Source organism: Cavia porcellus, unplaced genomic scaffold, assembly GCF_034190915.1.
Source record: "Cavia porcellus strain 051 isolate PalLab524CR breed Dunkin Hartley unplaced genomic scaffold, mCavPor4.1 scaffold_30, whole genome shotgun sequence".
NCBI lineage: Eukaryota > Metazoa > Chordata > Mammalia > Rodentia > Caviidae > Cavia > Cavia porcellus.
Genome location: NW_026947513.1, coordinates 30,515,133 through 30,532,987, shown reverse-complemented (window position 1 = coordinate 30,532,987; position 17,855 = coordinate 30,515,133). Strand labels below are relative to the sequence as shown.

The following is a 17,855-nucleotide window of genomic DNA, read 5'->3' as shown; positions in this document are numbered from 1 at the left end:
AAAGCATTTTTGGTCCCAAACATTCTGGATAAGAAGTATCAGCTAGCATGTGGAAACACACACCTGGCTTGTATGCATGTGTATACACATATAGCTCTAAGGACCAACCTAAAGAGATCTCCCTAATGGGTTCATTCATGTGTGTGTGTGTGTGTGTGTGTGTGTGTGTGTGTTTCATTTGTTTGTTTGCTCCCAGTTTTTTAGTAATCAATTGCCATTGGCATCTTTAAAATTCACACACACGTACATACTCAGATCTTTCATAATATGAGGACTCTGAAAAGTATTTTCTGTATTCATTCATTTGAGATACGATCTCACTATGTAGCTCAGGTTGGCCTCGAACTCCCTATGTAGCCCAGACTTGCCTCAAACTCATGGCAATGTTCCTGCTTCAGTCTTCCAAGCAACTGGATTACAGGTGGGTGCCACCACACCTGGCCTTATTTTCTTTTTATTGCTAACTTCATAGTACCTGATTTATAATTCATCAATTGAATCAACTGCCAACCAGGTGAGGGAGCAATCTTTAAGATCAGGGCCACTGACTTCCTGTGTTTGTAACTTGCCCATTTTCCCCAGTTCACCCCGTCTGGAAGGGTCCCAGAGTTTTCGAGGAAGAAGGCAATCTAAGCCAGCAGTTCTCGGTCCTTTCTGAGAATGTTCAGGCCAGTGAAAAGTGATTCCAGCCATTCATATTTTTCAGCCAGCTACAGGAAGGCCAGAAAACAGTGGTCTGCCTGCCAACAGGGCCTGGGCCTGAGCATGACTCAGGTTCCCCTGACGTCTGGTGCCAAGTCCACCAGCTCAGCCTGGGAAGCAACATAAACTATTTTTAACAATGTGGGAGGGCAGAGGAAGCACTGGTTCCGATAACTCATTGGCTCGCCTTTTAAAAAGCACTTGGAAGTTCACCCATTTGGCAATGAGAAATGAATGGAACTTGGAGCTGGAGAAAATAGAAAATATTGTGTACTGAGCTTTGCAAAACAAGCACATTCTTTTCTTTTATATGGATTGCATCTTTTACCTAAGAACCCTGCAAGTACTCAGAGTACATCTGTGATTTTCAAAACAAATTCCATGGCAGCTCAACACTTTTGCATCAACCAACAGGAACACAAGAAAAGCTAAGATGAGATCCATCCAACAGCGACCCTACTCCAAGTCTGTGGTTAACCCAGGGCTGGGGGCCACCCTGGAGCAGATGGGAGGTGGTCCATCTGGTGTGGTATCAGCCAGGCACCCAGGAATTACAAATCACTTCAACCTACCACATACACTTCTGCTTTGAAAACAGATGGATCTGCCTTCTAACAAGAGTCAACAGAAACACCTGTCAGGAGATATAACCTCAAATTACCTATTCTCCAGTTTCTGCCACAGATTGGAAGTTAGAAAAGCTAAAACCAAGGGTTAATGAAACTCACAGATATCAAAATCTTGTAACTTAAGAAAAAAACAAACCACGATGAGGAAATAATGTAAGACTACCAACTTTTAATTTTTTTCCACGCAAAGGCATTAAAAATCTTTCTATCACCATGCTTTCATTTAAAGAAAGAGGGTGGAGAACTGGATACAATTTAATGGTATTTAACGGAGCATTATATTATATGCAAGTACCAGGGTTCAGTCCCCAACAATGAAAAAGAAATGTTAAAAGACAGTTTTCAGAAACAAGCTAACCAAAAATGAAGGCCATTATATCAGAATAAATTATTTCTTAAAGTGACTACGTGTAAAGCTTGAGGAGTTCACCACATTAAGTCTGTCTTTATTCTTTTTAATTCACAGGGTACAGACTTGTAACATGTCACAGACCAGGCTGAGCAGCCCTGCATTTGGGGACCATGGCAGGTCTACTTATATCCCTGTTCACTTTCCTCTGAGTATTTTCAGTGTCAAATTAAACCACCGGAAGATCACAATGAGCAGAGTGAGCACAGACACCTTTACCTAGCATAGATTTCTTCTTATACGAGGCAGGACGATCGTACAGCGATCTCTGGATATCCGAGTATTTAGAAACCTCTTTCCTTTCCAGCATGGGGACGTACTGCGTGGCATCAGCTTGCTTCATGTCCATGTAGTCGCCATTGTTTTCGAAAGATAAAATCACATAGCTGTAAAAACAGACAAGGAGATTTCACCCAGGGTGACCGCTGGAGTCGTCACTGAGCAGGTGGCACAGCAGATGATGATCTGGAGATTCACAATGTACCAGGTACTGAGGCAGGCACAGCGGCTCCAGGGTGGACAAAAGTAAAACCACCGTGCATCCCTCACATGGGGCGGCCGAGGCAGGGCGCGTTCATCACACAACCACACAAATAAGCAGATCATCTCAAAGTCAGCATCTAAGAAGGAAGCTGTGGAATGAACCCCATCCACGTAAATGGGGTTCATCCCACAGCTTGAGCGTTGAGAATACTTGGTCTCCACAAACGACAGTTGCATTCATTTTTCTCCCATGTTTTTAGCACGCCTCTGTGCATCTTGCATCTTTATCAAGGGTGCAGACGTCCTGAAAGCCACATGTAAGGTGGGGGAATATGTTGCCATCAACTAAGAAAATGTTAGGTTTACTACCTTTAAAATTCAAAAACTTCTTGACATTGTCATTATGTTCTTTCTCTGTTTCTCAAGCCATAAGCCATGAACCTGATCCACTGTGGCCATGTGGCCTGAGGAGATGATTTCTGCTGCTCAATCAATGTAGTACCCTTTTGGTGTCCATTAAGGGATTTACACCAACTCATTATATTTTCTGATCTTATAGATCTTCACATCCACAGAGATTTCTACCCATAGGCTTCTGTGAGGGGACCACTACCACTGGCTTGATTTACCAGCCCATGTTCATCAAGGACAAGTAGCTCAAACTTGGAGATCCTCAGACAGTTTCTTAGAAGTGGATCCACAATCAGCTGGACGTGGTGGTGCACACCTTTAAACCCAGAACTCAGGAGGCTGAGGCAGGAGAACAGCCATGAGTTCGAGGCCATCCTGGGCTACATAAATGAGTTTAAAGTCAGCCTGTATGACACAGTGAGACCTTGTCTCAAACAGAACAGAACAGAAGGGAATACACAAACAGAAAACAAGTGACCTGCATCTTACACTTCCTAAGTGGGTTACATATAAAAAGCAGAATGGTGCCCAGAATGACCAAATCCAACAGCAAGCCTTCCCACATGATATTCTAGAATGAGCCACCTGCAGCCACCATGATCCACTGGCACCATCATGAAGACCAGGCCACGTAAATTCTGTCTGCTACCTCAAGTACTGAATCTGCAGGTGTGGAATGGATCAGGACATGAGTCTGTTTGTGAAGCTCATAAAGTAACAACACAGCCATGCCTCTTCATACTCACCTCCTTGTGCTCTCATCCGCGGGGTTCAGTCCAAAGATGTCCAGCTCTTTCTTGGGCTTCTCTGGGTGTCGGCTCAGGAAGCTATCTCTATTCTTATGCAAATAGTTGACCAAATCTCCATAGAAGCAGTATTCGGTGATGATGTAAATGGGGCCTGTGGGAGCCAAAATCAGTTAGAAGATGCATATATAAATGAAGAACACAAAGTCATGAATTTTCTTTTTAATTGGATTTTTGAAACAGGGTGTCACTGTCCATACTGGGGTAGAACTTGTGATCCTTCTGCCTCAGCCTCCCAGAGTGCTGAGATTCCAGATACGTGCCACCATGCTCGGCTCTACGAATTACACTCAGATCAACAAGAGATAGTGCTCAAAAACAATTCTCTCCCATTGTTCTGTGGGACCAGCGGACTTTGCTGGAGATGCACGTTCACTGGTGTGTTTGGGCGTGGAGAATTTGGGCTGGGTTGAGCCTCACCCAGCCCTTTTTGTAGCCCTAGGTGTGGCATTCACAGCCTCCCTCCCAGGTCAGGGAGCCTACCTGACTTGGTACAAGCTCCCAACAGGTTCACAATGTTTAAGTGTGGCCCCAGGTGAGTCATTATCTTCAGTTCAGACATGAGAGCTTGTTTTTCACTGGATCTGGCTGTGGCTGTGGGAGAAATACACTGTGCGTCAGAGCAGCCAAACTGTCTACTCCTCATTCTCCGTGAAAGCTGGCACCAAGGCTAATCCTGCGATTTGATATCATTTATTTACCAAGAGTCTAAAAGAGGAGCAGATGGTCCATTCAGTCTACATAGACCCTAATGACTAGTTTCCAGTCGTCAGAGTAAGAAGAGGTCGCTAGAGATAACTCCTGGTTTTTCAGAGTAACTAGAGGATTCAAAATAAACCTGACCAAAAGGTTAAAACACACACGTAACCTACAATCAAAAGAACCAGGATCTAATCTTAAATTTGCTATTTTTAGGCATTGTACTTCATGATTAGCATCTCCATTCAAGGCACCCTCACAGGCAGTGCTTACGTTTGAGCATCTTCACAGCCACCTTCATAACAGGCTGGGAGCGACTGAGCCCATATGCTGTTCCCTCCACCACTTTCCCAAAGGCACCGGATCCCAGGATGCGACCTGTGGGCAAGCACAACCATCAACACACACGCCAGCTCCCAGCCCCACTGCCACCGTGGCTTCCAGGCCAGCACACCCAGCATATGGCTGGGTGTGTGATTTTCCTGCATCGAGTAAGCTAATTATTCCTCCAAGCCATCCCGTCAGAAAAAGAACTGATCCCACAGGGAAGGAAATTAGTGTAATTGCTTTTGTCAAATAACATTTGTGAGAGAAAGGAAAACATCAACCCAATGGGAGAGATGAGGGTGCAGGCCTGGTGTGAACACCCTGGCTACCAGCTTGGTGCTGGCCAGGATCCAGGATCCCCTCCACTTACCACCTATGGCTCCCTGGTTCTCTACCCTTCTATTGGCCACCATGCAAACAGAGGCACTGTTTGCATCAATAAATCTTTGACCACTGGAAATACTTCAGCATTCCGAAGTTCATTGGTCTCCAGGGTCACGTAAGGAAAAACCTGGGGCCGAGCTCACTGCTGCCCATGGCTAGGAAGGCCACGACAGCAGAGGCAGAACACGCCTGGAGCGCAGGCTGCTACTGCCCACCAAGAGAGACAAAGAAAGTCATTTTCACCACCCTTAAAGAATGATGAGGAACGTTTCTAGGGCACCATGGACAGCTTGGCCTTGGAAGGACTGTGCTCATGAAAGACACGAGAAGCAAGCTCTGTCCTACCCACCTGTCTGCACTGTTAGAAACCACACCTGGAAAGGTACTGGTTTGCCAGCTACCTGGAATGGCTCAGGAGCAGAGAGACAAGGCAAGGCCCTCAGAGAGGAGGGGTTGTCTTCCTTACTCTCCACATCACTGGGATACCATACCCAACACACACAGCTAAATGGAGGAGCGGTGTTTAGCTTGCAGTTTGTGCAGGTTGTCCAAGGCAGGACAGCATGGCAGAGAGGCACAATGGAGAAGTGGCTCATGGCATAGAAGCAAAAAGCAGAAATCAAGCTCAAGAGAGGAGAGAGGGAGGCAGAGCCCTTCAGGCTATGCCCTCAGCAACACCTGACACCCCCAAGTCACCCCCAGTGATCCATCCTCCGAATGAGCATCACTTCCCAACATCACATTCATCGAGGGTAAGTCTGATGATCTAACCAGCATTACATCCTCATGAGTATCACACCCTCACTGTCCACTTATCTCCCAAAAGCCTCAGCTATGATTATATGAGGCTCTGAGGGACAAATGGACAAAAACCACAGCATTCTCCACCTGGCCCCTAAAAGACTCATGCACATCTCTTTATGCAAAATGCTTTTAGTCCATCTCTCAGAGTTGCCAAAGTCCTAACAGTTCTAGCATTACTGAAAAGACCAAGTCCAAAGTGTCCTTTGAGATTTAAGGCAAACTCTTAACTGTAAGACCCTGTAAAAATAAAGAAAAATTTTTAGGAGCTGGGCATAGTGCCTGCCTGGCAAGCACAAGGTCCTGAGTTTGATTCCCGGTACCAACAACAACAAAAAAAGTTTTTAAAAAGTTAAACACTGCCAACACACAAAGGCGGAAACAGGAAGATAAAAAGGAATAGGGCCAAAGCAAGAACAAAACCCAGCAGAGCAAACATTCTAAGAGCATAATTTTATGAGAAAATTTGCTTTTGCACTACTGTGTGTTACAGCAACTGACCAGGCAAATATAGGGAGGGATTGGTTTTTTTGTTTGTTTGTTTTTGTCTTTTTGAAACAGAGTCTACTATGCAGTTCAGGCTGACCTTGAGCTCACTTTGTAGCCGAGGCTGGTTTCGAACTCACAGTGGTCCTCCTGCCTCAGTCTTCCAAACGCTGGGATTACACGCATGAGCAACCACACCTGACTTTAGGAAGCGATCTTTATGTTTGCCCACTTGTGTGACATATTATCAATGGGTAAGTTTTACCCATCTTATGTTCCATGTTACATTTTTGTGCATTTATAATTTGTTTTATTGAATGTTTTGTTTTTATTTTTCTGGTAGAATTAGCCCAACTCAGTATAATGCCACATGAAAACCCACTTTCACAACTTTTGGAGGAGTTGAAAGCCTTTCATCAGGTAATGTGACAACCTGGCAATTCCATACCTAGATAAAAATTAGAGAGAAACAGATGCATACACACCCACAAAGACAGCTCAGCTGGTAGAGCAGAGGACTTCAGACCTGACAAAGACTTGTTCTAGAATACTCTCGGCAGCTGTATGAGAGGCAAGAGCTGGGAGGCCTGAATACACCGTGATGTGCTGACATAATGGGCTTTACCCACTACTGATACATCTAAGACGCAAATTTCAAAATATTTTGCTGAGTGAAAGAAGCCTTATGAAGAAGAGGACACACTGTAATTCAATGTTGGAAATTGTAATGGGCGACCTGGGACTGGAATTCTCTAAACAGACAGCTAAAACATCTCAAGAACTTCCTAACAAAATAGCAAGACCAGGGGGATGTCCAGTATGTTCTACCAAAAAAGACAGGAAAACAAAACTTGTGCTATTGCTATCAGCAATACTTGTATATGGAACACGCTGTTTTTAAGTGTGAAGACTGCCTTAGGTGCCATAACTGAAGTAAAGATGACCCCTGTAGCCAGGCTGACCTGAACTCATAGCAATCCTCCTGCCTCAGCCTCCCAAATGCTGGGATTACAGTCATCTGCCACTATGCCTGAATAGAAGGGTCTTCTTTTTCACTTTTGGCAGCCTGAAATATCATGTAAGAAATCTAGAGGCCCAAGAAAAAAGGCCAAAGAGGAGGTAGTCCTGAGACAGAGACAAAGACAGAGAAAATTGAGTCATTTCAGCATCCCAGCTGAGCCTGGCTCCCAAGGGGGACCCAAGAGGCATCAGACACATGAGTGGTCATTTTGGATGCTCCAACCCAGTTGAACCTTCAGATAAGCTCCTAGTCAACATCCTACAGTGTGGAAGAATTATTTAGCTGGGTGCAGTCACATAGAATTATAAGTGATAAATTGCTCACTGTCTTAAGTCATTAAATTTTGAGGACACTGCGATGTAGCAGTACATAAGACAGTGGAGGAAGGGATCCTGGGCTGCATGACACGACGGAAACTGAAGTTTCACTGAATTCCCTGATTTTGAAATGATCTCTCACTGTCCTGCTTTTTCTCTTTCCCTGTATGTTAGAGACCAAATCCGGGGCCTCGTGCATGTGACACAAGTGCCCTGCTACTGAGCTATGCTCCTAACCCATCGCTGCTCCCTCTGTACTTACATTCAAGAGATTCTGTAGTTCAGAAATGTATTAGCTTGCAGTTATCGATTGACATTGACCTTAACTGTAACATTCAAGATCTTTACTCTGATAGAATACAAGCACAAAATTTGACAGTGTGATGATCCATAATCCCTCAGTCCAATGTCTTGACTCCAGCTAGAAAACTTTTCCAGTATGCCTCTGTCTTATCAAGGAAATTTTCTTTCTTATATTTTTCTTCAAATTCTTTTCGTAGTTTTTGAGAAGTGGAATCACAATTCCTTTTATGCAGTGCTTCCAGAGAATATAATAGCACTATTTAAGGCATTCTTGTCCGCTAATGATTTTAACAAGATTTTAATATTCCCATCTTGTGCTCCTTCTCAGGGAATCTAACCTTACTCACAAAGGGCCACATCCCACAGCCTGTGTCCAGCACCCAGGGTGAGATGTGGCAGCAATAAGCTTCAAACTTCCAGGGCAGCCCCGACTCTATGGCCTTTGGCCCTGTGGCCGCCCCCATGGCTTCTCCCCTCAATATGCTCGCTCCAGATGTTCCTCATTCCTTCTTCTCCAACTTTCTGGGTCATTCACTGCACTTTCAGCTCCATTATCAAGCGTCATACACTGCTGTGTCACAGGCACACTGTCTGGCCTACCAGGCCTTCTGAAGTCTGGGTGGAAGCTTCCTTGACTCCACTTTCTTGCATTCTGAATGCCCATAAATCCAGCACCAGGTGGAAAATGCTAAAGTTTGCCATCAGCAGCTTGAGCAGCAGCTGAGTTCTTTTGTGTCTTGCAGGTGATGATACAGACCTCATGCACCTGGATGGTTGAGTGGTGAACTGAATCCAGAGGAATCAATTCCCTAGGTTCCTTCTCCTTCTTTAGCTCAGTGGCCTGGGGCTCTCTTCTTTAAAGTCTTTCATTTTTGCAACTTTGAACCCTCAAAGAGTGGGGTCCTGTTGGTTCCTGTGATGTCACCAGGCCACCTTCTCGATGGTCCTGTTGTAAAGTACTTGACTTATTTTTAATGCATTCATCAACCAAGTTCTCTTCTACTCTGCCTTACAGGTCCTGACTTTACTGGCCCTTTCTTTTAGGCCAAACTGCACTTTTTCAAACATTCAGCTGGGTCATTTACTCTTGATTTGCAAAGTAAAGCTGACTAAGAGCTCCAGACAGTACCTAAGCCACAGCCTGAATGTTAGGCTGCCATGAAATTTCCTGTGCCATGAAATTAGTCTGGTGCCCTCAATCTCAGCCTCCTGTAATAACTCCAGACATGAGTAAAATGCAGACAAATTTTCTGGCAGAGCATAACACACGTGGCCTGGAATCTAACTGTCAATGGAGTTCTTCTTCCCAACTCAAATTTCTTGAGCCTTGTCTTTACCAGCTGCGTTTCTGTCAACATTCTGGTCTTCACAGCTTGAGTATAGTCTCCCACTGAGTGTGGCTTACAGCATTCTATAGTTGCTTTTCTCCAGCCCATGACTCCTAAGAATCTGTTCCAAAGGGTTCTGAACCACATAGTCAGGTAGTCACAGCAACGACCCCACTTACCTGGCACCAAACTCTGTCTTACATGCTTTCCTCATCATTGGAACACAATACCCGACATCCACTACCAAAAGGAGGACAGGTTTATTTTGGGTTACAGTTTGCACAAGTTTTATTGCATAGTCAGCTGGCAGCAAGGAAAGGTAGCATGGCATAGAGGCATGGCAAGGGAGCATGCTCACGACATGGTGGGCAGGAAGCAGAGAGCAATCACGGAAGGGGAAAGGAAGTCAGGTGCTCCTAGGCCACATCCTCACTCACCCTCCTCCACCCAGGCTTCACCTAACTCACCGGTAGATTAGGCCACTGATGAGTATTGAGATCCAGTCAACCCCCAGAAGCCCCACCTATAATCACATGAAGCTTTGGGGGGACATCTAGATAGAAACCATAACAGGGATTTTACTCTTCCTCTCTGTCCCAAATTTTTATTACTTTTTAACTTCCTAAACTTCCTAAAGCTCCTCATCATTCTTTGGGAAACAGTGGTGAAAATATAATAAAGGAAGCTTAGGTATAAGCCTGTAAAATTGGCAGCAGTGAAGGGTACCTTATTTGATGTTAATGTAACTGTCTAAATCCCAAACTATGCTGTATTTTGAAACAAGACTCATAAGATGATTAAAAACTGCATTTGTCTAGATTGTTCACAATCTCTACCTCTCACTTTCATTCATTCATTCAAAATGCAATTCAAAGCAAAACAAAACACAACAACATCAGAACTCCTTTGGACTTCATATACTTAGTCTCGGCCCAGGTTTAAAATATCTGAAATCTGTGACAAGTGGCTTCTTATATTTAAGTGGTTTGCTTTATATTGTATACATTGTCTTATGTCTTTTATCACATACACATAAAGAAGCACCCCATGAACCCTCAGAATGAACAAGATCAAAGTACACCTTGAAAATCATCCTCTTTTACTTCTTATCTTATCTAGCTCATTTTAGTAAGAAAAATTCATTTCACTTTCCAATTGGCATCATTTCCAAAGCAAAATCATTTTGGTATTTTTGCCAGGCCTCTCCCTGACATTTTAAAAACCAGTGCAGAGATACAATTGACTCTTTTTTTTTCCAGTGCCAAGGACCAAACTCAGGGCCTTATATATGTGAGGTAAGCACTCTACCACAAGACTATACCCCCAGTCCCATTAATAATTTTCAAGATAGAAGTACATTTCTACAAGCAAATTTCTATTGTTTGGTTCTTACTAGGCAAAGCTCAGAACCCTATCTCTGTCCCAGGCCTATAAGTAGCAAGTAGTGTACAGGTGAGAAAAATGTCTGGGGAAGTCACTGTCATGAGAGCTTACCAAGCACCAATCCATCTCTTGGAAATTCCCATCTCGAGTCATAAGGCAGTTGCATCGGGTCCACGTAAATATATTCATGTCCATCAGGGCTGATTGATTCAATGACCCTCCAGCGAATTTCATACCTCGGTTTCTATAAATGAGCAGGACAGGTAACTGGTGAGTTGTCTAAGTCCTGAGGCATCAGAACTTCACCATAGCAACAAAGTGATTAGAGACAGGGGTTAGATACACAAGTCATCCCACTTGTCATACTGACCCCCTTCTCTGTGCTGAATGCTGCCCTAAGCTGCTGCTCTTATTCTTATTGGGTTCAAATACTTCAGTGTTTTAGAAGATACCTACCTGCTTCCAAATTACAACCAGGACAATAAGTGAGATGATCACAATCACCAGCAACACCAGCACCGCAGCGGCCACTGTGAGCTCAGAATGCAGGGCTAGAAAACAGAGAGATGAACACGGTGAGGAATTTCCTCCAGGTACTGGGGAGACAGGAAGTTGTTGGCTGTGCCTGGTCAGAATCTCTCATGGTCTCTCTGGACAATTTTAGGGGTGAGCAATGTCACCTCCCAGATATCTGTACTCAGGAAACTACACCAACTCTTCCTTTGAGAGAGCAATGGGCAAAATTCCATCTCTATAGTTTGTCCAAAGATACTTCAAGAATAAGCTTTCAGAAAGAATCTGATCAGGAGTAACATAGACAGATGAGATAGACAGCTACTATGTGTGTAGAAACCTCTGCTTTCTAAGGTTTACTATTATAAAGCGTAGGTTGAAAAGTTGCATTTTGCTCAGATTGCTTTTGTCCTCATGCAACCTTCGTTTTTAAAGAATTCAACCTGAGATAGGTAGGAAATCTTCTTCTTTCTTCACTCCACATACAGATGCTCAGACTAAAGCTCACCCCACAAACAGCTGCACTACTAGATAATCACATGGTCAAGGTGCTCTGCAAGACTCAGCTTTGAATAAGAATCTGAAAGAAAGGCCCAGATGCCCAGGAAAGCCCTTTTAATACTTTCATAGCCAAATTTCTGCCTTCATTCCTGCACTGCCTGCTCTGGGTTCCACACCCCACCAAGGATAACAGGGCTCAGCTGATGACCTACTGCTGTCCTGACTACTAAGAAACCTACTGGGAACCACCAGCTTCAGCTCCCGGCTGCTGGACCCAAGGAGATTCTTGGCCAAGCATCGAACAGCAATGGTCTCCTCCACTTTGGCAAACGTCACTCGGCCCTCCACAATACTCTTGCCCTGGGAATGTGTCTCTGTGATGATATTTGAGACATTGTTGGCCAAAACTGTCCAGGAAGTCTCATTATTACATCTAGAGAGAAAAAGGACACAAAGAGAGATGGATGCAGTTATTAGGAGTCATGGTATGAACAGAACAGTGATCTTGTCTGCACTTCTGATCTTGACAATACCTGGGGATGTGCTATGGGCTTGTGTATTAACATTAAAACATAACTACACACACTCGAGTGGAAATAATCGGGCTGTAGATAACTGGAAGTTAACTGTTTGGGAAGGAGGCAGAAATAAACATGTTCAATATAATATTCTATGCATCCCAATATTGAACCTATGAGCAAATTAAGCGGTTTAACATCAAGCTCATAAAGGTCCCAATTTCCCACCCTTTCAGAAAGGCCTGGCTGTCCCTTCTCACCACACACATCAGAAGAGCGTGAAGATGTCACTAAGGTTGAGTAATTCTCAGCACTGAGCAGTAAGACCTAGATTTGAGCTACAGCCAGCATCCAAATTACCCCTTAGCCCTCATAGAAAAGTCTCAGCTTTGGGGGAAAGCAGTTGAGGCACTGAACACAGAAGCCATGGGTAAAAAGGTGAGCACTAGATTACATCTACTGAAGATGGAGGAGGCGGGCACAGTGCTCAAACCTGTGCTCACACCTGTAATCCCAGGTTCAAGCCCAGCCTGCACAACTCATCAGACCTAGTCTCAAAATAAAATAGGGCTGAGGACATGGCTCAGTGCAAACGACGTGGGTGCAATCTGCAGTACTCCCCCACCAAACAAAGGCTAAGGATTGGGGAGGAAGTGGTAGATAACCACTGTCAAACAGTGATGAGGGGTGAGGGAGAAAGCAGTCACGTGGGTGCTACTTTTGTTTTTGTGTACAGGCCAGCCTAGCCAGCAAACAAGAAATGTGCGGTAAAATAAGAGGGTAGTGCAAATCGTCATAGGATTGTAGTTTTCAAGACTCATCCTTTTTTCATAGTAGAGACCCTCTGAGGAGCTGGTGGAAGCCTTCTCCTTATATAGCCCTATGACAAAGAAGAATCACAAATACAAAACGAGCCAGTCAAACCAATAGAATGCATTTGGTTCCTTCCTGTCAAGGAAAAGACATTCTGAGCACAGGGCAATGGGGGCTATTAGTTTCCATACCGCTTAATGTCCCTGCAGACCATCCACTCGATGTCAGGCAGAGGGAGGCCTTCCGCCGTGCACCTCACAGTCTGTTCCCCGCCGGAGCCATGATGGTCATCAACCAGGTCCAGGATGGAGGAGGGAACTGTAGGAGTGGAGAAGTCAGCACTGAAAAGGTCATGTCACAGAGCTGTGGGGGCTTCCACATGGCCCGTGAGCTCGTAAGCTGTCCACGTGCCAGAACCCCATGGGAGGGGGCGGAACCTGGCTGTCTGAGTCACCCTCCTCCTTAGACACAGCCACTGGTTAAGAGCATGTGCAGTTTCAGCGTTTGGGGATTTGTGCCTGTGGTGCTCTAAATCTGGTACAAGAAATGTAAAAAGTGTCCATGGTCATTTGGTTTGAAAGGAGAGGAGTCTCTTCATTACTAAGGTCTAAGGATTTTTAAAAGTCTTGGTCAGCATGGCTAATGCTTGCATCACAAATCCATGGTGAGGATCCAAAGACCTAAGACTGCACCAAGATACAGAGGTGCTCCATGAACGGGGCTGACCTAGACATCGGCTTTGACAGGGGCCACAGTGGAGCTGGGCAAAATTCCTCAGCAAAAGGAAAGTAAGCTTTTAAGTGCGACAAAGCTGTCCCTACGTGTGGCATCTCTGGTCCCTGCTTCCCCTCTACGGCCTGACTTTCCCACCCTACCCTCAGAGAGCAGCACCACACTCCTTGGGAGACAGCCACCCTCGGAGCTCGCTCTGCCTTTCTACTGCCTTTGCATACCTTGAGTTAACAGCTCAAATGTGTAGCTCTTCACGTCATCTTCATTTTGAACTATAATAGTGTAATGGCCACTGTCTTCTTCCTTAGCACGGATCAGCTTCAGTTTGCTTCGATACCTTAAAAGAAGCAAGCTTTGTTTCAGTTCTGGTTGTTTAAGCAACTACCATCTTCAAATTAAATTTCACTTTTGTAATTTCTTGTCTCTATCATCTCTTTTGTAGAATTCTCAAGTTTCCACATGACAAATGTCTGAACCAGAGACGTGATTCTTAGGATGATTGCTGAGTTCAAGGTCAGCCTGGAATACACAGTGAGTTCAAGCCAGGCTGGACTACATAGTGAGGCCTTGTCTCAAAAACAGCAGAAATCATGATTTCTACCTTCTAAACACACATGCGCACACACAGACACACAACCAAATATCCATCATTTGGATGATTTGGTGAACTGGTGGAACACAGAACAGAACAGAGATGCTGTCTACCTGCTGACACAGACAGCAGCCTGGGATACAGGGCTGTGCTCATCTACCTCGGCTTACAGAGATGCGTGGAGTGGAGGGGTAACTGGACAGATGGGGAGGGCAGGAGAACTTCGCTTATTATAACACCGCCTCTTCGTGTTTGCTTTTGAAGCTTGGGATTCTGTCATTAACACCAAAAGACAGAATGAATAACTTCTTCACACTATCATAAAAGAGTTTCTCCCAAAAGATTTATATGTATTATACATGATTTGGGGTATTGTATGTGTATGTAACATTTTCCCATTTCACTCGTCTATAAAACATTAACAGTTAACAGGCATAGAATTATATGCCTGCAATCCCAGCACTCAGGAGGCTGAGGCAGCAGGATTGCTCGTTCAAGGCCATCCCAGGCTACACAGCAGATTCAAGGCGGGCCTGGTTTATCCAGCACCACCAAAAACACAAAATGCAAAAGCAACTAGAATGGTAAAGATAAGCACTGGTCATAAAGTATGAAAAACTTGGACATTACTGAAATTCTCCATGCCTTGGTTTCCTTCTGTATAAAAAGGTATAACTGCATACGGCACAGTCATTCTGGGAATCTGTTAAATGAGTTTACACACAGGAAAGCACAGCGTAGGCCCAAGAGCACTGCTCAGATGCTGTAGCAGCCAGGCCTGAGGAAGAACAGGCTGGGCTGGTTTTCCCTGTTACACTCAGGGTTTTGCTTCAGCATTGAAACCCTCAGAGCCCCTGAGACACAGCTGAGATGCCCAAAGGAGCTTCTGTTGCTCACCACTATACTTGTTTGGCCAAGAAAGCAGTGGGTCCCCTGGTTTCAAGCTCCACAAAACTGGATACCCCATGTACCACGGTCATCCTCGTGTTTCCTGGTGCACAATTATTAAAAGCTAAAAAAAAAATTTTTATATGTGCTGAAGGATTCTTGAATCACGGTAACAGGCAGCTTTCCAGAACCACCTGCTGGCAAGTGTGGCTCATCGCCTGCTATCGGTGATAGCCTGGGGATTGTGTTCAGCCTCGTCTGGAGCGTTAGCTGAGCCAGGATCACCCTGTTCCACTTTGCCTTCATAGAGTCGGCAAATCTCCTGGTTGGCAAACTGCCCACCCTGTGTGCACCTTCATTTTGTGTCAGCAGAAAGCCTGGGGATCAGTCAGGGTCCCATGCCCCTCGTTCCAGTCCCATAAGCGTTCTGTTGGTGTCTTAAGATCTCATGTTCTGCACTGAGGGTGTAATTTAGTGATGCATCAATGCACACTCAGCCTGGACAACAAGGTCCTGGGATCAATTCACAGCACCACAAAAAAGAAAAAGAAAAGGATCTAATTCATTTTCTCAAATGCTGCTTCTCAACTGCACATGGAATATAGTTCAGCAAAAAGAATGCAAAACCTGGAGGTCAGTGAAGGGATGCGAAGGTTCTGTTCTTCTCCTGACTACAGGTTAAAACACAGGACTGAGTTATGTTCTCCCAGAATAACTGCCGATGAGGGCAACTGGCTGAAGCTGGGCTGGACTCCTGGAGTCAGTCACAGCTTGAAACTTCGACAGAGGATGGGATTGAACCCCGTGCTGGGGTCGATTCTCAGCAACACACACACACAAACTGCAAGAGACATCAAGATATCATCTCGCCCAGTTCCTTGCCTTGAAAACATGAGGTAATATTAATCTTGTACTACAGGTGAGGAACTCAAGGCTGAGTTGGCTCACCCAAAGCTCTACAACTAAGACAAGAGAGCAGCTACCATTCTCCTGAAAGCACAGGAAACCAAGTCAGGTGTGGAGGTGCATGCTTGTAACCCCAGCACTCTGATGCTGAGGAAGAAAGACAGCAAGTGTCAGACTAAAAAACTTAGAGATTTTTTCTCAAAATTTAAGGAAAAAAAAAGGACAGGTGCAAACGTGTCCCAAATTTAACCAGTGATGTTTTGATTCATTTGAGTTGTAATAACTGTCTTAACAATCAGTGGAATCATCAGAAATGTCCACTTTCCAATATTCAATCTAAGTGAGTTCAACTTCATCTTTCCTCCATCCTTGGATGGATTTCTAAAGCTGACTTTCATGGGGGACAGGGAGTTTTCTGTCTTTCTCCTTATCATTAAATATTTACCAGCACCCCATTATCACACTGCAGTGTTACAACAGAGGTATTTGATTTTTAGGCATCTCTCGACTCAGACTACATGTGCTAGATGGACTTTCAGTTTGGATTGTGAGGCAGCCACTGACCTCCATCTTGCTAAGGACATTAACAAGGCATATATGGACCAGGCACAATCACACACACTTGTAATCCCAGCACTCAGGAGGCTGAAGCAGGAGAATTGTTAGTTCGAGGCCAGCCTGGGCTGCACAGCAAGCTCAAGGCTGGCCTGGACTATATAGCGAGACCCTGCCTCAAAAAAACAAAAACAAAAACAGGGGGTTGAGGAGAGGGAAACAGGAAGAGACATACTTGGAAGGGGCATGTTCTCTACCTTATTTCCCGAATCTTTTCCACATCAGTGGTGATCTCAGTGAGATTTTCGATCAGAGTCAGGTTGTCCTTCAGCCAGGAGATCCTGGGAGGCGGGTAGGCCTGTATGTCCACCACGAAATGTCTGACCTCGTGCAGGTTGACAGCTTCCACGTGGCCAAAGGTGGGCTTGATTTCCACGAACCCTTTCTCTGCACAGGGAAGAGTTATGTCACACAGTGACTGTCACCTCTAGACGCCGGGCAGCCTGGGAGACTGCTTGCTGCTCCGGAAGCAGAACCTACCGTGCACAGCGATGCTGACTCTCTTCATTTCCTTGACATCCTCGGTGGCGTGGCGAGCAGTGCATTCATAGTCCCCACTGTCTTTCACCGTGGCCTCCGGGACTGTCAAAGTGTACACCAACTTGATGGTCGGAAATCTGATTTCCTGCAGCTTCAGGAGGCCTTTGCCTTTCTGCAGCAAGGGGAAGGAAACTGGTTTTTAAAAAGATGGCTCCTGAGGTTGAGGTCTGGAGAATCTCAAGGATGTGCTGTCACTGACAGATGGCCTCCAACACAGTGCTCTGGGCACACGCCACCCCGGGTCTTGAGGGTACCTACCATGGCTCCAGGGTAGGTCCACTGAAGGTCAACCACTTCATTGTTAAAGACGGCACAGGTGACCACGATCGTCTCCCCTGACTTATACACAGTTTTCAGGGCTTCCATCTCTAGATCCAGCTGTGATGCAGCTATAAAAATATTGATACAGATACACGATATAGATACAGATGAAGATACAGATACATGCATGTATATATGTAAGAATTTATGTAAGATTTGAGTTATAGAAAACCCTGGAAAACTCTGATAAACTACATAGTGAGTGTCCTTGTCTCAGGAAAAATAAATAAATAAAAGCAATAAAGAAGTAAAAAAAAAAGTGCCTGAGACCTAGTGTGGTGTGTATTCTTATAATCCTATCACTCTGAAAGCTGAGTCAGGAGGCTCCCAAGTGCAAGCCTGTGTGGGCTATACAGCAAGGCGCTGTCACAAAAAACAATCAAATAAACAACCCTTAGTAGTTTGCACACCAGTCTCATCAAGACAA

General features: G+C 44.9%; 1 protein-coding gene across 5 annotated transcripts in view; it reads right to left on the bottom strand.

The window, feature by feature from the left end:
• Positions 1-17,855, bottom strand: part of Pdgfra (platelet derived growth factor receptor alpha) — a 47,453-nt gene that overhangs the window by 12,306 nt on the left and 17,292 nt on the right. For all 5 annotated transcript variants that reach the window (XM_003471663.5, XM_023565859.2, XM_013154428.3 and 2 more), the window contains exons 5-16: positions 17,366-17,496; positions 17,048-17,219; positions 16,765-16,954; positions 13,788-13,903; positions 13,026-13,152; positions 11,743-11,936; positions 10,946-11,040; positions 10,601-10,733; positions 4,413-4,517; positions 3,924-4,034; positions 3,381-3,534; positions 1,960-2,126 (exon numbers count right to left, since the gene is read on the bottom strand). In XM_003471663.5, the coding sequence (XP_003471711.1) occupies positions 1,960-2,126; positions 3,381-3,534; positions 3,924-4,034; positions 4,413-4,517; positions 10,601-10,733; positions 10,946-11,040; positions 11,743-11,936; positions 13,026-13,152; positions 13,788-13,903; positions 16,765-16,954; positions 17,048-17,219; positions 17,366-17,496 (1,695 nt within the window). The remainder of the gene's footprint in view (positions 1-1,959; positions 2,127-3,380; positions 3,535-3,923; positions 4,035-4,412; positions 4,518-10,600; positions 10,734-10,945; positions 11,041-11,742; positions 11,937-13,025; positions 13,153-13,787; positions 13,904-16,764; positions 16,955-17,047; positions 17,220-17,365; positions 17,497-17,855) is intronic.